General features: G+C 40.5%; 1 protein-coding gene and 1 long non-coding RNA gene across 5 annotated transcripts in view; one reads left to right on the top strand and one right to left on the bottom strand.

Moving 5' to 3' along the window:
• Window positions 1-21,298, top strand: part of CFAP61 (cilia and flagella associated protein 61) — a 294,720-nt gene that overhangs the window by 197,778 nt on the left and 75,644 nt on the right. For 3 of the 4 annotated variants that reach the window (XM_070588742.1, XM_070588743.1, XM_070588744.1), the window contains 2 exons: window positions 4,781-4,955; window positions 15,231-15,523. In XM_070588742.1, coding sequence (XP_070444843.1) covers window positions 4,781-4,955; window positions 15,231-15,523 — 468 coding nt within the window. Of the gene's footprint in view, window positions 1-4,780; window positions 4,956-15,211; window positions 15,524-21,298 lie in introns of all 4 variants that reach the window. The other variant, XR_011530921.1, reaches the window with a different exon arrangement.
• LOC139078128 (uncharacterized) lies at window positions 12,951-15,398 on the bottom strand. Its single transcript, XR_011530924.1, has 4 exons — window positions 15,265-15,398; window positions 15,019-15,112; window positions 13,545-13,660; window positions 12,951-13,227 (listed from the first exon to the last, which is right to left on the bottom strand). It is a non-coding gene; the product is annotated as an uncharacterized lncRNA (long non-coding RNA).

Genomic DNA, 21,298 nt, shown 5'->3' with positions numbered 1-21,298 from the left:
GGACAACAAAAAGCCATTCTTTATGAGCAAGGCCTCAGAAAAATGATCTTCCCTGTTCTTTAACATGTACTCTGAATAACTGAGACAGAGAAGAAAAAGACAAATGGCAAGCACCACAAACAATATAAAAAGTAATCTTAATGATTTTTGTAAATCTGAGAATAGATGCAAAATAGGCTATAATGAATCTAATCTAAAGTAATCGAATTGAGAACAAGTTGTTGGAAACAGGGAGCAAGGCGACCAGGGGGGAACAGCAAGGTCTTCGAGGGGGACACCCAAGTACGATGCTTCGGTCTTGACTCTTAAATTTCGAGGAAATAAGGTCAAGAATACTTTTGAACAGCATAACTAAATTGGCCTTCCAAACACCAGAGAAGCTAAAACAGAAGAAAACATCATTCATGTAATCAAAGGGAAGAAAACGAAGGAAACAGCCACAATACTTCCATGTGAAAGTGTAAACTGGAATGGTATAAGGAAAAACTACGACACTTTTAACAGTGAATGTCATGATTTTAAACTGTCCTGTTGTAAGCCCAAGGCTCCGTTTTTACACAGAATTCAAAACACAAGAGAAATACCGTAACAAAATGATACCTAAAGTTTAAAATGAAGAGAGAGTTAAAAGTGCCCCAGCAAAAGGTGTCAAGCAAGTTCAAAGAGCTATTGGAAGCGGCAGCAATATTAGTATCCAGCAAAGCAGAACTAATTGGAGACAGGAAAGCATTAGTACTGACAAGGAGTAAAATTTGTGACAACAACGTAGAGGTCATGAGCTCGTTATGTGCTGAACGTGGTTAGGTCAAAGAATGTGTCACAAGAACAGAAGTACACCTGGAATATTGCGTTCATTTTTTGGAGTCACATTTAAGAAGGAAAAGAACGAGCTGAAGCACATCCAGAGGCTCAGAGTCACTCCAGATGTTTAGCCCGAGCAGTGACGGTTCAGGATGGTTGTCCTCAAATACTTGAAGGGTTTCTGTATAAAAAACGAATTAAACTTGTGCATGATGGCCTGGGGAAGCAGATCTCAGACAGACCACCGTAAGCGATGGGAATACAGTGCTTACTCATCCTGAGAAACAACTTCCTACGTCTCCTCCTAAAGGGAATGTCCAGCCCCAGGAGACAGTGAGCCTGCACCACGGGGACCTCGGGAGCGGTAGGAACACCTGACAGAGGTTGAGGGATTGCCCTGTGCCACACGTCTGTTAAGTGATTAATCCTTGCAGTAACTCTGAGGTCTGTGCCACTTTCATCCCCATTTTATAGTTGAGGGAACCAAGGCACAGTGAAGCTGAGGTAATTTGTCCAAAGTCAGACAATGACCTAGTGACAGGTGGGATTTGAACCCAAGCAGTCTGCTCTGAGCACGAGTTCTTCACCAATGTCTCTCTCTCTCCTCTCGCCCTTCCTCCTTCCCTCCCTCACACTCTCATGTGGTCCAGGGACTACACTTGATGGCTTTTAAAAGTCTTTACAACACAGAAATTCTAGAACTTACTGTTTATAGCTAGAGTCAAATAAACAGGTGCCCCCCCCCCCCCCAAAAAAAAGACGTTTCTTTCTCTCATTAAAAATATCTGGAGAAAAGCAACTCAGGTCTGGTAAGGTGGATCCCTGGTGTCATCAAGAACCCAGGACCTTCTATCTTTTATTCTTCCATCTTTAATATGTGGCTTCCATCCTCAGCATCTTGAGGTGGCTGCTGTGGCTCCAGCCATTCCATTTGCAACAAGGAGAAAGGACTAGAGTTTTCACGTTACACCACCCAAGGACTCCAGCTTATATCTCTTGACCACCTCTTAGGTCATGAGTTGGGAAATGTTGTTTTTCAGCCGGGCATTTTTCCCAGGAGTCTGTTCCTAAGAAAGAAAGGGAGACAGGATATTGGGTAGGCTGCCAGCAGTCCCTACCAAGGTAAGTTATTAACTTGCTGAGGAGAGTAGGGTGACCAAGGAGCTCCCAGCAGCCAGTGATGCTAGCACCATTCAATCCTGAATCATCTGGCGGAATGCCTGAAAATTTGTCTGCTACCCTCCAATCACAAGTTAGTAGCAGTTTAATTAGTGGCAGAGGGCTCTCTAGTTTGGATAGCCCGCATTGATGATGCGTCTTCATTAAATATACCCATGTCCTCCTATTAAACTTTATTCCCTCTCTTACTTTGGTGACGTAATAGGATTATTTCCATAGATCCTTTTTGATTTACTGAGTTCCACTAAACTCTAGGTGGACAAATTCATTGGCCTTGGGATTTAAAATCTTAGCTTCAATTTTGCCTATTCTGTGAAAATGCTGTTGTGTGAATATGAAAAGTACATTATCCCATTAAATTTCCTTTAATTTCACTAATTCTTTATAGTTTAGAAGTGTGCAGAAACAACCCCACACATTTAAGTACACACAGGAATTATATGGGTTATTAGAATGCAATTATGTTTCAGGATTGAGTAAGCTAATTTTCATTTTGGACCTTGTGTTTTTTCCCCCTTCTCTTCCTTGTTTTTTTAATCTAAATTCCCACTGTTTGGAATGATACCTCATTGAAAGTTTTATAAGTTGAATAGCTCTCAATTTTTTCTTCAGCCGTGCAGCTTTCTGCCAAGGTCTTTTCCTGATTCGTTAAAGCATGACCTGCTAAACTGGTATAATGTTACTCCAATTTTATTTTCTTTCACTACAATGCTCGTTGTACTTCCGGTGAGGTTTCAAACCTCCAAAGCACAGTATTCAATATTGTGCACTTTAAACCATTCCCCAGAGCGCTCAGTGGACTGCTTACGCTAACTGTGGAGATAAAAAAACCAACATTTGAGTGTATATAAACAAATTATATTGCTAATAAGAAAATTTTACCTCCACAATGTTAGTTGCAGTAAATGACCACTGCTTGTGGAGTTGGTCCTTTTTACTAAATATAATTTTACTGCAGCCTCTTCATGGAGAAAGCACATGTAGCTTTAAAAATTGATTGTTTTTTTTAATTATTATTTAATCCAGTTTGAAATTGAATTAAATACAGCACGGTAATGCACCAAGGCTGTACCATTTCTATTGAGGAAGGATAGAACCAAAAAGTTTCCTAAATGTCACGTGGGGTTTCGTGAAGCCCCATTTGTGTAAGCACCAGCCAGCATTCACATCTACCCAGTAAAACGAGGCATTTTCTGTGTTTGTCAAGGGAGACTTTCTCTGCACTCATTTTAGTTTCTACTGAAAGTGAACGTTTTGCCCGTGATCGCTGTGGAACAATCCCTGACTTACAGCCCATAGGCTCATACCGTGAGGATGCAGGACGACTGGTGTGGGCCTTCCAACAGGGGCCTCAAGGTGCTTTTACGTCTTGCCGCCAGTGCTGGCCTCATTATCTTCTACGTCATCTCCACCTGGCCACTGAATGAAAATTGGAGGGGCATAGTGGTGGCCCACCGGGCAAACTTGCACCACTGTGCTGTTCCTTGATTTTCACAATGTCATTTGTTTGATTCTAATTTGAACCAGAATAATGGAAAAATCAAGGGTCCACATAATAAAAGCAAGTATCTGGCGTTTCTTGAGACTTCAGATCTGGCAACTCTGAACCCATGCTATAACCTGGCAACAACTGGATGGAGTTGAGTCATGGCTGAACTCTCTGGCTGGGCATGGGCCCTCCAATTTGCCATTGTATCCTTGACACCAAGGACGAGTGTCAGCCATCATCCTTTATTGCGTTTTCACTGTTGCTTTCCCTGTAGTAAAGGAAAGTGTCTGTTTCTACTCATGTCTGTGTCAAAAGTGAGAGAACAGAAGTTATGCTGGGAGGGCTCTGTGTTGAGAGAAAGCGAGAGAGGGATTGAGACAGAGAAGGAGAGAGATAGAATATTTCTCTGACAAAGTGAGGAATAATACCATAATTTTCATAAGTACATAGTAGTCCACATCCCTCATTTTCTTTTCTGCCTAGCCCCTCTATGCACTTGGATTTTAATCCTTGATATAATTGCTTTCGTGCAGATTGTTTTTGCCAAAAATGGCCACATCAAATCCAGTTCCATGTGCTCTTCCATGGCTTTGCCACTCCTGCATGGAGAGGTGGATTCTAGTTTCCCTCCCCTTGATCCTGGGCAGGCCTCTATGATGACCTCCACGAACAGAATATGATAGAAGAGACATTGCTTGACATTCTAGATTAGAAAAGAACATGGAGCTCTCTGTACTGGGTCCTCTCTCTCAGGAGACTTGCCCTTGGAACCCAGCCACCATCTCATGAGGAAGCCCAAGCCACATGGAGAGGCCACATGTGGTGTGCTGGCCAACAACCCTAGCTAAGATCCCAGCCCACAGCCAGCATCAATTGCTAGATATATAATGACAATTGTTGTCATTTTTTAATACCAAGCATGTTTTCTGGGGGAAAGAAAAAAATTGAGATGGTTTATCTCCAGATGAATAGAACCCCCAGAAATCGAGTCCTCCCCGGCCTTTAAGTGCTCCTAGCTGAGGCCTCTAACATTACACTCAGAGATAAGCTGTCCTCACCTTGCCCTTGTCTGAATTACGGACCTACAGAATCTGTGTGCCTAATAAACAGTTGTCTTGCACCACTGAGTTTTGGAATAATTTGTTATGCAGCAGTAGATAACCAGAGCAACTCCGGAGAATTGTCTCCAAGTGGTCGTTCGCCGATTTGATTCTTTTCAATTAAAACCTGATTGTGTCTGAGGACATAAAAAAACATGTCTATACTGGAAATTTGCCATGTTAATTTAATTAATTTATTTACATACTGCAGGTCCCTTGCCCTACAGGGGCCGATATTAGTCAACACCTGACAAACAGAGAAGTTCCAAACAGCAGCCAACGGCGGTACACCGGGAAAGTTCCCTGCAATCATTTCACTCTCAACGATGAGGAAGATTGCTTCAAGGCCCTGACTTGGATAAGGAACAACTCCATCACCACAGAAGGTAAGGATGTTGGTAACTGCGCATCTTTTCAGAATAGCGTTTTATTTTTATAATGAGTCTCATTCTTCATCTAGTTCCAGTATATAATTAGTGCCTAATTAATTCCAAGCAAATCATTCATCTGTCATGCTTTGTTTTCCAGATTAATTTACAACTTGTTGTCATTTTTGGATACCCAGCATGTTTGCTGGGGGAAGAAAAAGGCTTGAGATAGTTTAATTATCTATAATTATTTTATTACACAAAATGAATATCCGAAGAGCAAAGCATGGCTAAAATCATTAACTAATTAAAGAATAATTTAATAAGCAAACATGTTTAGCAATTATATGGAAAATATGTCTCCTTTTGTGAAGCTGAAAAGACCTAGGAAGAAAAAGAAAGGTCTGCATTGGAAGGGCTCTTTTCTTCTTTTCAAAGTCCATCGTTCTCCTTCTTGGTGTTGCCTGCACAATCCTTCCCACAAACGCACATATTCGAGTTGTGTGCCACTTTGTGAATCAAAATGACAGAGTGAACTATTTGTACAAATGCTTCTGCCACTCAAAAGTGTTTTCTCAAGCATCTTCCTCTCTGTTGCTTGGATTAAAGTAAACTTGTTTGACTAGTAAAACAACCAGAATAGGGCCTGGCTACCTATTTGTTGTTAATGGAAAGCCGGCAGTCAGGTTTTAGAGATGACTGAGTGCAGCTCCTTCGTTTGACATAAAGCTCTTGGTTGGGTTTTACAACCGCACATGGTGAGCTGGGATTCTAACTCAGACCTTCATTCAGTCCAGGGAGGTAAAAAGCACTAAGTGCCTAGAGTGTGGGAATAAATAAATCTATTTAATGTATTTATTTAATATAATTTAATTACAGATTTATGTATTAATTAACTTTTTATCAAGTTACTACAGTTACTTCATTACAAATAAAAAATGGGTATCAAGTGGCATTCCATACATTGCTGGATTCAATTTGTTAATATTTTATAGGCTATTTGCATCTAAATTCATAAGTGAGATTGGCCTGTAGTTTTCTCTTTTATGCTTTACTTGCCAATTTTTGGAATCAAGGGTATGCTAGTCTTACAAAGTATTTTTGGGAAGCTTTCCATGTTTTTCTGGGGTCTGAAATACTTTTGTGTAACCTAAAAGTTGGACAGAAATCACCCATAAAACCAATTGGGCATGGGACCTTTGGGCAGAAGTGGGTTATATAGATATGTACCAGGGACCCAGATTTAAAACTGGTCAAGATATTTTCATATTTGCCTCAGAACTTGTTATTATTTTCAGTTTTGCCTCTGTATGTGTTTAAACCTGTTTCAACATTTTAGTCATTCTTTAATCACTGCCCTACGACCTGCATAGACTTAAAGAATTCCCTAATCTGAGGGTCAGCAAACTCTTACTGTAAAAGGCCAGATAGTAAATACTTTAGACTTTGCAGGCCATATGGTCTCTGCCCAACTACTCAGTTCTGCCATTATAGCAAGAAAGCAGTCAAACATAATACATAAATGAATGAGCATGGCTGTGTTCCAATAAAACTTTATTTACAAAAATAGGTTATGAGCCATAGTTTGCAGAATATTGCTTTTATGCATAAAATTTATAACAAATCATTACCATTTCATCAAGTCCAGACCTCAAAATGTAACTTAAACTCCCTAAAAGCACAAAAGCCAATGGTTCAGTACAAAATACACAGTATGTCTTAGGACCATACCCAATCCTGTTTTAATGCAGTGTTTTAACTTCGAACTGTTTGATGTTTTAGGTATTAGGAGTGAGGAGCATTTTGATCAAGAAAAGGGCCTTTGAAGGTGGCAATGCAAGTTCTTAAGGTTGAATGTTTATGGCAGGGATTTAGAAATCCCAAAGCAGGAAGCACTATGCTCTCCTTCAGATGCCTTCTTTTTCATGCTCTTGTTGTCGGATGAGGGAAGAGCATCAGTGCTATTCTGATGACTTGACTAGTTGTCAGATGGTGTTACCCTGGTACCCACGTAAAGGGAAATGCTTCTGCAAGATTTAAGAATGTCTCCCCTCAGCCACTGCATAAAACCCTGTGAGGGCCTGCTTTTGTCCACTGAACAGCCAGGATAAGAAGTATGTAGAAATTAGTTTCTTGTCTTAAATGTAGGCTATTTTCCCCAGGTCCAGTGCTAATGACACCCCCAGGGCACCTGCCAGGTATGTACTCTTAACAGTCAGATGCTGGGCCTGACTCTGGGAGGCATCTGAGAAACTCAGCCCGGCCAAGTTAATTCAAGTCTGTGTGGTGGTCCTTCTCAAATGGCTTTTCATGTAAGAAAAGTTAGAAAGAAAAATGTTAACCTCCTGCTTAAGCAAGCTCTTTCTTTTTGTAGCTTTTCTATGGTTAGAGTCATAGTAAGATTTGAGTTTAATTAGTCCCACTCCTAAGAATATCTTCCTCACATGGGTTGATGTAGGATTAAATGGGATAAATAACATATTACACGTCTGATACATGACAGTGTCTCATACATAGTAGGAGTTCAATAATATCGGCTGTTGTTAGCATTACTATTACTACCACTGCATGTGATGGAGTTGTTGCTCTGCACTGAAGGTTCCCCAGAGTGTAAGTCTCAGCCCTGCCATGCTGGTGATGGCGCAGCCCAGGACACAGTCTCTACACAGAAGGCGGAGTCTGTGTACACCAGGGGCCAGTCTGGTGGGAGAGAAGTGCTGTGGCCTTGAGGAGAGTCCTGGAGGCCTGAAGGTTGGAGGAGACTTCCCCAAGAAAAGAGGATTGGAGCTCAGCCTTAAAGAAGGGCAGGATAAGCAAATGGAGAGAGAGGTTGGGGGAGTTTGCTTTGTGTCCAAAAGATAATGGCCAACAGCATGGCCTGGGCAGACTCTTGAAGGGCGGCCATGTGAGATGGTGGCAGAGGAGCAAGTGGAGGACCTCAGGGTCCAGCCAGGTCCAGGTTTAGCTGTTTACTTTTTAGGGATTGGGGATAAGCAGCGCACAAAACTTCACTTTAGGAAGGTGAACCTTTCATCTGTAGCATCCACCCAGTAGAAAGAAAGCCTTCTTGTAACAATGGGGTAGAGAAGACTACTGGAGGCAGTTGGAGGTGGGGCAGCCATGCATTCAGGTGAGGGTTGGCACAGCCACTTCCAGCTTATTTCCAAGTCAGTTATGGAATGACGGTGTTTGAAGCTAGAAACTAGAAGTCTGGCACATCATGAAAAACAAGGAGCAGGGCTGCATTCCTGTATCCATTTCCATCCCTCTGCCTGTCAGCCCTTGCTTCCTCTTCATGTCGCCTTAATAACACTAGGAAGAAGGTGGATATTTTTCATGATAGTTAGCTTTGGCTCCCTCAGTGCTAATTTTCCCCTTTCTAAATAGTTCAGGGTGGGATTGGCAGGAGGGAGCTGAGGACAGGGCCCTTCTCAGAAGAGTCTGAGAAAAAATCTTGTGTATCTCATTGGCTGTGATTGGGTCATGTGTCCATCCTGGAATCATGCCCTGAAGCCGGGGAAGCTCCAGGCCTAACTTTGCTGAAGCACAGAGACTTGAGGGGAGGGGCTTATTTGCTGAGGATGGTGGGAGATTGTTCTAGAAGGAAAGGTGGATGCTGGGTAGCAGAAACAATGGATGGTCACTAGGAGGAGGTTGGCTCTCTGAAATCCTGTCGATTGAAACTACACAGATACCACCCCAAAGCATCCGCACTCTCCCCCAGTTGCTGTTTTATCACTCCTCCCTCTGCTTCCAAAGGAGAAACAGTTGTTTCTGTGATGGAATTAGTTCAGTATGAAGGAAGTGGTTTCCTGGGCTCTAGAGTTGGATGGATTTATAGATGTAAATTATCCTAAACTATCAGAACTGCTCCGGTATTGCAGAGAATAGCTGACATCACTGGCTCAAATGCCGCTTTCAACTGCAAACCAAACCTGGAGAGTTCAGCTGGGGTGGGGGTTCAGATAGAAGCCGGCAACCTAGTACATTATACCACTTTATGGCATTAATTGAAACTAATTGAAATTCATCTGCTATTACTTCTGTACTTTCCATGAAAATGAAAAGTAGGATGAAAGTAAAGTAAAAAAAATAAAACTGCCTTAATGGCCCAAAATGGATCAATTATTTTCATCTTTAGCTAAACACAGTTTACTGCCTTATTAAAAGCATGTTTATAGGAAAAGTATAACATTAAAATTCCAGTGCATGAATCACAGAACAAAGCCTTTGTTATGTTATAACTAATATATTCTTCCCTTTTTATCTGGCAGAGCAAAATGGGACAGGTCAGACTCAGGTCATAGAAATCTTATGGCTTTGACTTATAAAAATTAAAAAGAGCATTTTCTGGTCTATTTGTGGACATAATATGTTTTTTCACTGAGTGTTTATTTCGTAATTTATTGAGATTCTATGATATCTATCTAAAATTCTTTCATTATCTAGTTATTTGCTAAAATTAATTATACAGATAAAATGCCAAGTTGAGTGTTTTGGGGGGAATGTGTTGCATATTTATCTGCAATCATAGTGTAGTGTGCGCACTGGTTCTAAACTCAGGCTTGGCAGGTGTGCGTCCTGCTGAACGATCTACTTGCTGTGTGACCTGGAGCTTGTTACTTATCCACCCTGTCCTCAGTTTTTTGAGAACATAATAAAACTTATCTCATGGGCCTGTTCTGAGGATGACTGAGGTCATACATAATCACTCTCTGCCTATTTTGAAGTGGAAAAAGGAAATATAATTCTTCATTAAAATACAATGGAATATGTAAATATCATAGAAATAATTTAAAATACACACATTATAAATTGTCATCTATAATTCTTGTTTTCTCTGGCCTTAAAAATATATTAACTATGAAGAAAAATTCATATTACTATCTGTGTGCATAAATCCTGAATTTGTTTCTTGTACTCTTGAGATGTGATTACATGGCTAGACAACCAGGTCAGGAAATCCTTCCCTTTTGCTGTTTTCAAGTGATCGTTTCTCCCGGGAGAATCCTTCATCTTTGGAGTACTGAGCGTGGTCATGAAAGGGCAGCAAAGCATGTTTTCTAGGCGGTTAGAGCGCTCAGTTCAAAAGAATAAACTGCTGCTTTAGCACCTACTAAAAACAACTTGTTAAAAAAGTTGTTCCATTACTTTTAGGGCAAATCTGTGTCTCAAAAAATTAACACCATATTTTATTTTTTGAACCCAACAGAGACATGAATGTAGCATTTCGTTTCTATAAAGCCATGTTACCTTTAAATATGAGTAAGCTGTCTAGCTTCTGAAACTATTATTTACCTCCTCTATGAACCAGGATGATGAAACTGGCATCTTTTTCCCCCTGATTAAGCTAAAGTGAAGAACCTCTTAAATCTGGGTGCATTATGATAGTTGAAATTATAAGGTGCGTTACGTTTTTTTCGTGGTCACAATCTAAGTTGCTAACGTATTCATATAGACCTTCCAAGAGTTTGTATCAAAAAGCAAAAAGATCACCTTTACGTTTATGCCAACATTTTAAACTGCAAGTCGTGGTGCTTTTTCGGTCTGAGGTGGAGAGCCAACCGCTCGCAGAGGGAGCTATTTGAGTCATCGCCGTCCCCCTCCCCAGCTGAGCTGTCAACACGCAGCCCCTCTCCTCTCAGAAGCGCCCCTGCACATTTCGTCTCAAAGGTGGTTGCAGGCCAGCAGGGAGAGGACTGAGCGCTCCTTCTTGCCAGCTCTAGTTTTCGGAGCTTTCACGCGGTCGTCCTCTAATGGTGCCCTCCTTGCACTCCGCTGTCTGTGTCAGATCTGTAATCTTAGTAATGCATAATTTATTCCCTAAAAGGAGCAACAAAGATTGGCCTTCCATGAAAACGGCTATAGTTATATCCATTATCCTTTATTGAAAATTCACCCAGACTGTTCTAATCATCAGTTATCATTTGCCATTTGAAAGTAGGGCAGCCCAGCATTTCACCTCTGTCACCTATCAGATCAAGTGCAAAAACTGGTCATTTCTTGTCTGTTAAATAAGCTGAGCTGCAAAGAAGACAGTGACCAGATCTTTTAGCATGAAACTGATATCCAGGGGAAATCCTCAGCTTTCCCACTCTATTTCTTCCATATATGCATAGAAACTTCAAAAGAATATATATGATATCCCAATTATGTGAAGGAAGCCCCTGCAGGGTGTCACCTCCTTCTAAATATTTGCAAAGACTCCATGAGTTATAAAGCACCTAAATGGTTGAAATACACTGGCTAAATTAGTCTTTAACTAACTGAAGTTGTCTGACATTAAATGCATGCTGTAAATGAGTGTATGTCATGGGTCCCCATAACCTGGAGCTGCTTCAGCCCCTCTGTACAGCCATTGGGTGTTCTGCTCCCACAAAACCCCATCCACCCTGTGTCATACACTCTAGCAGGGACACAACTATCAGAGCCAACGTCTCCCTCCCTTTTCACTGTTGTTATTCACGGCTCAGTTCATCTACCCCCTCACCTCACCGTGAAACTACTCTCTTTCACCTACTTTTAAACTCTTTCTTCCTTCTAATTCTTACTCAGCGATTGAAGAAAATCTATTTCTCTGAGGCTCTCTCTGTTCTTCCATCTCTCTGCCCTTTCTTTCTCTCTCCATTTCCTTTCTTCCCCATCTTTCCTCCTTGATTCAACCAAAAATTGACCGAATTGTCGCAACATGATAGTTATAGAGCAGGTAACCTCTGTATGAAATATTCTCATTTCCCTGTGTTCAAGTGCCAACCAATATGGCGGGAGTACTATTTTATACTGTTGTGTTGTAGGCGCACACAATTTTGGTTACATTTAGGATTATGTAGCATTTTGTGAGCTAAACTGGAAACCTAATGACCAGATCTAACATTGTTAGGGAGAACATGTTTCTATCTTTCAAATCTCAGGTATACAACACATCCTGGATATTTCTTGTAGTGCCAACTTAATAGTGAATACCAAGTAGAAATATGTAGTAGGAAAATCTAGCCACAGCAAGGTTGTTCTGTGATAAATATTTAGAGGGCACAAAAGTAACACCCAGTTAGCATAGGATCAGCAATCTGATAAACCTCAAACATTCATTCATGCATCTAATCAGGAAACATTTTGTCACATCCATTGTAGGCCAGGCACTGTACAAGTCTCCAAGGATAACATGCTGGGCAGGGTAAACTCGAAGTATCTCACTGGTAAGCCTAGGTGTGTAGACTGTGGTGAGTGCAGAGAAGGAAAAGTAGAGACTGCCACAGGCCTACGGCACCTCACCTGCTGGAGGCTGGACAATCTGCTGGGGCCCAGGCTCAGCCACAGGCTGTGGGGAGGCCTTGACAAGGGGGCTTCAAAAGCGCTAGTTCCACCCCTTCCACGCTTGTAAAATTACTCCCATAAATAGAAGTAATCATATTTTTATGCCTAGATTGATTTGTCACAAAATGAATCAATGAGTAATTAAAATCTTTGTCTATTAGTTTTTTCTGAGGGACTCCCCAAAATAGAAGAATTTGGTTATTATATGAATTATCTTCATGCTTATATTTTTGCTGTTAGCTTATGAAAAAATTATTTATGGGTATCTGAGTGAAGCCAACCCATTATTGTTAACAACTCTAAATGTTATTGATGATAATAATAATAGTAAGAGATTGTGTATAAAGTGCCTAGCTTTGTACCTGGTATATGGAGTCACAAGATAAATATGAATCTAAAAATTCTTTACAAAGTAAAAGTGAGAAATGATGTAGAAAGAACTCACAACTGCACAAAGATAATGAAAAGAATAATCCCCTACAGAATGGAGACAGTTAAAAGGCAGGAGATCCAGCTGCCAAAGAGTAATAGGCCGGCTCTGTTACATCAGGTCTTGTTACATATGTTTAGTGATGTGATTTGACCTGTGACATGTTCTTATTTAGTAGCAAATTATATTATAATGAGATTCGACTATATTTTATAGGTAATGAGAGAAATATAACTAAATAATCATGTAAACCATGTTTAAATGAAAAATTTTAGATGAAATCACATACGCATTTATTTAGGATACGCCCAATATGACTGTGATAGTTTGGACTACTGTTGAGCAAATATCCACAGCCCTCCCCCTCCCACTGTGGGCACGGTTTGCTTCCTGCGCCTTTGACCACGGGCGTGGCGGTGGGACTTGCTGCGGTCGATAAAACATGAGTGGATGTAATGCGAGGAGAGCCTCAGACAGTGCTCGTGCAGTTGTGCTTGCCCTCCTGTGCTCTTGCGTTTCTCCATAAACAGAATAGGCCTCAGGTATCTGTTGGTCCAAAGAGGATGAAAGATACACGGTGCAGACCTGACCCCAACCACAGCTTGAGCCAGATCAGCTGACATCAGCCAGCCCACAGATGTGTGAGCCGACGTACAACAGGCTTATTGTTGTTTGACATTGAGTTTTGTGGTAGTTTGTTAGGTAGCATTATCATGACAACAGCTGACTGTTATGATAACCAACTCTCTTATTGGGGAGGTGGTTTCAAATTAAACTTAAGGGTAGATACGATTATTTAGACGTTAGAATATCTATAAATAAATGTCTAGTTTAAATAGTAGAGGTTTTATAAAATGTATTACCTTTTGAATTGAATGCATCATCCTCTCATACCTGCCGATAATCTGTGGGCACCCCTTGCTAGATGGTACAGCTTTCCAAACCCCAGTGGCATTGCCTTGCCTAGGTTTTCACGAGCCTGTAATGAAAAGACCCATCGCACAATATAGTCACTAAAAGCTAACATGAAGGAGACTGGAAAAACATTAAACTCTGAGTTGCATGGGGCCTCAACACTTAAATTTGTTTCACTGAAAATAAATATTGTTTTGGCATGCATATTTTAAAAGGGCAGAAGACCTCAAACCTTTGACAGTTTTAGGCTCAAGCTTTGGCTTTCCTGGCAGGCTGGCTCTTTGTTGTGCCAGACAGCCAGGATTCATGTTTCGCAGCAGGTGGGAGCCTCAATAATTTAAGCAAAATGTTGGCTCTTTCAGCCAAGGAAAATGCAGCTCACTGAGGAATGTTGCATTAGAGCATCTGAATAGAGAGAGAATCATAGCCACAAATTGGAGCATTCTGGTGAAGGCAGGCAGGAAGGACCCTGCCCCCAGGCTTTGGGACATCGTGGCATTCCATAGGTGAGCAACAGGAAGCATGGGAGAACTTTCTAGATGCTGTTACCCTCGGAGAAGCAATCTGAAAGTTATTCTAGTTCATTTTTTTCTAAGCAAATAAAACAAGCCCTTACATCTCCTCTCAATTTTGGATCAAAATACATTTTTGCATAATTTATTCAACCAAATTGAATAAATATACTTGCCATTTATTTTGCTTCATAAAATTCCTTTTCATACTATTCATAAACAGGAGAAAAAAGTGAATCTATCAATTTTTGTGGTAAAATTGTTACAGCTACCTGGAATGTGAGTCTACAGCAGTTTCTGTCTTCATGAAAAGGTAAAAATGCCAATTTAACGTCAAAAATAGCATACAAATAGCATATAATACATTTTACTCATTTAATAGTATCATTGATCTTAAAAACTGATGAAATTAGTAGAATAGCATATATAATTACTTCTGTAGTATTTTTAAGAAATAATAAATAGTATAGACTGTTACCATCAAAATGTTGTTATACAGAGGAAATCTTTCAAGAAGATTTTGTGATTTTATTTTTACCTACCAAAAAAACACCCTTCATCCTGTTTTGCTAGGTCTTGACATATTAAATTTTAAAAATCAGAGTTTGAATCTTTATAAAATTATCCATTGAAAAGCAGAATATCAAAAAAGGAAAAATTTCCTTGAAATCAACTCAGTTCAGCATTTAAATATTAAAATATCGGTACCATCATGTACACGAATATTTTTTACCATTGTCCTTTTCATCACTTAGGAAGAACTTGTATAGATCGCAAACTTCAGTAATTTTTTTCCCTTAATAAGTGTAGCAAATAGGGAACAAAAACAAGATAAAAGGTTTTATTCTAGGTGGTTTCATTTAGCATAATTTCAACTTTCAAATTATGAGAATAAAAATGAATGTCCTACTTCTGAGTTAAAAGTACTTGACTACTTTGTGGGATGTTTTGTGCCGATTCTTTACTAAATTATCTTGGTCGCCGTTGCTAGGTAACACCGCTGGCTTCCTGCGGTAGAAAAAAGAAGAGGGTTATAAGAGCAATTCGGCATTATTAGATTTGACTAATAAGGTTGTTGGTTCTTTTTTAACTGTCTGTCTTAGCGTTTTCCCTCTTTTCTAGGGAATGTCATTGTCTATGGGAGTACAATTGACACTTATACCACCGTGGAGACTCTCTTAAACCTTGGAGTGAGGGGCTCCTGCATCCACCTGGTGCAGCCCCCGCCCAAGTCCACCATCACCTGCATCAACAACTACTCGGTGGAAGGCGCAGTGGAGGACGCGCTCAGAGCCGCGGGCGTCACCGTTTACCGGGACGCCATCCTGGCTCAGTGGAACGACGGCCTGCACCCAGACCCCATTCAGAGCGCCAGCTTCACCACCCCCACCAAGCCTTTCAAACTTCCGTGCGCCGTAAGTGGGTCCCTGTGAACTTCACCCACAGCCTTGGGGAGCCCATCACCTCCAGGGACTTGGGGTCTGGAAGATCGTGGGCGGTGAATTTATAGTCACAGGTTTTGGGTTTCGTTTTTGAACTCTTCAGATTATCCATTGCTGAGTAACCAACCACCCCAAACTTAGGGGCATAAAACAATAACAATCATTTATTATCATCTCTTCTGGTCCTGGGGTTTGACCTGGCTCTGCTGGGCTGTTCTCACCCAAGGTGTCTCATGTGGTTGAAGTCAGACTGTGGGAGGGGCTGGAATCATCTAGAAGGCACGTTCACCCACATGTCTGGCCGTTGATGCTAAATCAACTTCAACTGAGATTTTGGCCAGAACACTTGTAAATGGTCCCTTCATGGGACTGAGCTTCCTCTCAGCGTGGTAGCTCGGTTCTAAGAGCAGCTAGGAGAGAGAGAGAGATGCCCTATCACCTTTTGTGACCCAGCCTCAGAAGTGAAGCAGCACCACTTCCACCCCATTCTGTTCACTAGAGGCAAGTCACTAAGGCTGGCCTGTATTCAGGGGAAAGGGAAATAGACCTTGCCTCCTCATGGAAGGAATGTCAGAGATTTGAAGAGTGGTAATGTTGAATGAGAGCTGGCCGTGTCCCAGGCACAGTGCTGTGTGCTTGCAGTGCATTCTGTCGGGCCCTCACGACAGCTCTGCAAAGTGAAGCATCCTCATTTCACAGGTGAGAACACCATGACTACAAGTCAATGGTGTGCTGAGATCTCAGCCCAGGTCAACTGGGCCCCAAAGTCTCTGCTGCTGTTAACCTCCTAAGATTCTGAAAGAGCAATAGTAGGTCTTTCCACATGGAGTAGAGGCTTAGAAGATATCTATATATCTATATCTACATGTGTCTATCTGTATATATATAGAGAGAGAGAGAGAGAGAGAGAGAGAGCAAGAGAGAGAGGGAGGAAACTTCTCTTTGGAGTGTGTAATGCTCGACTTACAACCCGTATCCTCAGAGTCACCAGTTTGGGAGACTAGCAGAAGCCAGCAGGGAAGGAAAGAGGGGAGAGGCCAGTCAATCTAATGGAGAAGCAGGAGACGCCTCACAGAGGGGAGGCTGAGGTCAGTGTGAGTGTTGGGGCTGTGTAGGTCAAGGGTGTATGTTAGTGGCTATAGTAAAGGATACCAGCAACGTCTAGTGGGCAGACTGTTAGGGGAGGTCAGTGGGGGTCAGAGCAATTCCTTACCTAGGAGTAGGGGGTGGTCAGCCTAAGTCAGGGCTTCTCAGCCAGGTGTCCCTAAGTGTAGATGATGATCCTCATCCCCCGAAGGCTAGACGGGAGCTCAAAGGGGATCACCACCACAAAAGAGAGTTGTGTGGAATTTCTCATTTTATCCTGATAATCCATGGAAATTTTGCATTCTGCTCTTTGGTACATTCATTTATTCTCTCATTCCACAATTTTATTTTTTTGCTGAGGAAGATTGGCCCTGAGCTAACATTTGTTGCCAATCTTCCTCTTTTTGTTTGAGGAAGACTCACCCTGAGCTAACGTCTGTGCCAATCTTCCTCTATTTTGTATGTGGGTTGCTGCCATAGCATAGCCACTGACAGACGAGTGGTGTAGGTCTGTGCCAGGCAACCAAACCTGGGCCACTGAAATGGAACGTGCTGAACCTAACCTCTAGGCCATATATTTTTTTAACAAATATCTTTTGAACGCCTACTAGGTCTTAGGCTCTGTGTGTGAGAGATACAGCAGTGAAAGAGACAGAAAAAGTTCATTTTGTTTTAACATAAAAATGACATTATCTATACATGTATCTCAAAATACCTATTTAAGACAGGAAAAATCAAAATGTTTTCACCCAGATTTTCCCCCAAAATGATAATCTTGAAAAAATGCCAGGTTTATCCTGGGGGACCTCTGGAGGTGAGCACACACCCTGTTTAGGAAGCAGAGGTGTAAGAAAACCTCCCCAAATATCCAACTGAGGGCAGGTTCCCTAGCAGCCCTCTGGCCTTCACATCCCTACTCAGATCAGAATTGCGATCACGGCAAAGACATCTTGCAAATATTCTCAACTGCCTTGATCCAACACACCTTCCTGCTAGAACTCCATCCTGAAGCAGTCCGAGGCAGGCTCGGCCTGTCTGCCGTCAGGTGCAATCTCCTGCTTCTCCCATCTGCACGCTCCACAAGGAATGACCCCTGCAGATGGCACTTCCCGGGCCTGGTTGCTCTTGGGCTTTCATCTGTATGTGGCCAACAGTGTGTACTGGCAGGAGATTAGAAATAGGAAGAAGGGAGAAGTCAGGGTATTTATCCATCCTACTGGCAGCTTTGGGTAGCATCTCTGTCAGGACATTAGGAAACTTTTGATGGGGATGAATATATTCATTATCTTGGCTGTGGCCCTGGTGTCGTTGGTTGAATTATGTCCCTCCAGAAAGATACGGTCCTAATCCCCAGTACCTGTGAATGTGACCTTATTTGGAAATAGGATCTTGGCAGATGTAATCAAGTAAAGAGAAGGTCGTGCTGGACTGGGGTGGGCCCTAAATCTAATAACTAGTACCTTTATATGGAGAGAGAGATTTGCTGACACAGAGGAGACATATGAATAAGAAGGCCATATGATGAGGGAGGCAGAGGTCGGAGTGATGGCAGCTACAAGTCACAGACCAGCAGGGATTGCCGGCAACCACCAGAAGCCACGAGACAAGGAGGGAGTCTTTCCTTGAGCCTTAGGAGGGAGGATGGTCATGACAACACCTTGATTTCGGACATCTAGTCTCCAGAACTGTGAGAAAATAAGTTTCTGTTATTGTTTTTTTTTAATTCAGTTCCTTTATTTATTTTTTCATTTTTCTGAGGAAGATTAGCCCTGAGCTAACATCTGCTGCCAATCCTCCTCTTTTTTTGCTGAGGAAGACTGGCCCTGAGCTAAAATCTGTGCCCATCTTCCTCTATTTTTTTATGTGGGACGCCTGCCACAGCATGGCTTGACAAGTGGTGCACAGGTCCGCACCCAGGATTCAAACCGGAGAAACAGGGGCCACCAAAGTAGAACATGTGAACTTAACCACTGCGCCACCAGGCCAGCCCCAGTTTCTATTGCTTTATGCCACCCAGTTTGCAGTACTTTGTTACAGCAGGCCTAGGAAACTAAAATAGATGGTGTCACAAGTATACACACCTGCTAAAATGAGAATTTTTACAACTGGAATTATACATTATTTACTATTTTATATTTGGCTTCTTTCACTCAGCATAGGAACATTAAGATTCATCCATATTATTCCATGTATCAATAGTTCATTCCTTTTTATTGCTGAGTAGTATTCCATTGTATGGATATACCACATTTTGTTTATTCATTCACTTGCTATGCACATTCTTGGACACATTTTTGTGTAGATATATTTTCATTTCTCTAAGCTATATACCAAAAGAATGGCTAGGTCATATAGTAGATGAATGTTTACCTTCTTAAGAAGCTGCCATACTGCTTTCCAAAGTAACTGTATCATTTCACATCTCTACCAATAATGTATGAGAGTTTCAGACGCTCCATATTCTTGGCAGCACTTTGTATTGTCAGTCTTTCTAATTTTAGCCATTCTAGTGGGTACGACATGATGTATCACTGTGTTTTTAATTTGTGGTTTCCTGATGATTAATGTTGTTGGGCATCTTTTTACGTACTTATTGGCTATTGGTATATCTCCCTTTGTGCAGTATCTGAGCTACTATAAATGAATTTTTAAAATTTTGTTTTCCAATTGATCACTGCTAGTATATTAAATGCAGTTGATTCTGTATATAAACATTGTAACCCAAGACATTGCTGAATTCACCTATTAGTTCTAGAGTTGCTTTCTAGATGTATAAACATACCATCTGCAAATAGGGGCAGTTTTACCTCTTCTTCCAATATTTAGGCCTTTTATTTCATTTACTTGCTTTATTCTGCTGGCTAGGACCTCCAGCATAATGTTGAATAAAAGTGGGGAAAGTGCCTTTTTCCATATCTCAAAAGAAACCTTTCAGGCTTTCACCATTAAATATGAGGTTAGCTGTGGGATTCTCTTTGGTGCCTTTTCTCTGACTGAGGAAGTAACTTTTCATTCCTCATTTGTTCAGAAGAATTACCATGAATAGCTGTTGAATTTTGTCAAATGAATTTTTCATATCTATTAAGAAGATCATATTCTTTTTTGCTTAATTCTATTGATAATGGTAAATTACACTGATTGATGTTCAAAATGTTCAGCCAACTTCACATTTCTGGAATAAACACTGGTCGGTCATGATGTGTTATCCTTCTATGTATTGTTGAATTTAATTTGCTAATATGTTTTAAGGACTTTTGAAACTATTTTACAACTAATTTATGAGGGATATTTGTCTATAATTTTCTGTTTCTGTAATGTCCTTGTAACTTTTTGATATTTGGGCTATGCTGGCCTTGTAAAGTAATTTAGGAAATTTTCCTTCTTCCTCTATTTTCTGTAAAAGTTTGTGTAAGATTGGCATTATTTCTTTCTCAAATGTTTGACAGAATTAACCATTGAAATGATCTGGGCCTGAAGTTTGTTTTGTAGGAAGATTTTTGATAAATTCAATTTCTTGACTAGATATAAGCTTATTCAGATTTTCTGCTTCTTCTTTTCAATGTCAATTTTGGTAAGTTGCATTTTTCAAGAAATTTGTCCATTTCACTTAAATTGGTCAAATTAGTTGGCCTTGAGTTGTTCATATATTCATACATTATCTATTTAAAGTCTCAGATCTGTATTAATAATCCCTCTTTCACTCTTGCTGTTGGTGAATTGTTCAATCTCTCTTTCTTGAACTGATGAGAGAGAAGAGACGCAGAGAAAGAACTATCTAAATTTCTCTGTCTAGCCGGATGTCTGTCAATTTTATTGATTTTTTTCAAAGAACCAGCTTTTGAGTTTGTTAATTTTCTCTGTTGTCTGTTGGTTTTCTCTTCTGTTGATTTCTACTCTTAACAATTATTTCCTTCTCTGTGCCTGCTTTAGTTTACCTGGCCCTTCATTTTGAACCTTAGATCATTTTTATATAAGCATTTAAAGCTGTAAGTTTCCTTCTATGTTTTAGCTGCATCCCACAAATTTTAATATGCTGAATTTTCATTATTATTTAGTTCAAAATATTTTCTAATCTCCTTTGTGATTTCTTTCTTTTTGATTTCTTTTTTGGATTATCTAGAAGTGTGTTGTTCCTAGATACCATATTTTTGTTGATTTATAATTTAATGCCACTGTGGTCAGAGACATATTCTGTATGATTTCAATCCTTTAAGATTTGTTGAGACTTGTTTATGTCCAAGCATATGGACTATCTTTGTGAACATATAAAGAATATGTAGTTTGTGGTTATTGGGTGTGGTGTTCTATAAATAACAATTAGTTCAATGTGATTGATAGTGACATTTGAATCTTCTGCATCTTTACTGACATTTTTTGTCTAGTTTTATCAATTGCCAAGAGAGGGATACTAAAATCTCTTACTATTATTGTGGAATTTTCTATTTCTCCCTTTAATTCTGTTAATTTTTGCTTTATCTTTTTGAGCCTCTGTTATTAAGAACATGAACATTTATAATTTTTATATCTGCCTCTTGAATTGTGCTTTCAATTATTATGAACTGTCCCTCTTTATCTCTGGTAATATCCCTTATATTAAAGTCCACTTTGTCTGATATCCTTATGTTTACTAGTTCTCATGGTATATTTTTTCATCCATTTACT

This window comes from Equus przewalskii, chromosome 21, assembly GCF_037783145.1.
Source record: "Equus przewalskii isolate Varuska chromosome 21, EquPr2, whole genome shotgun sequence".
NCBI classification, from domain to species: Eukaryota; Metazoa; Chordata; class Mammalia; order Perissodactyla; family Equidae; genus Equus; species Equus przewalskii.
Note: the sequence above shows the minus strand (reverse complement) of the source record. Positions and strands in the feature narration are given on the sequence as shown.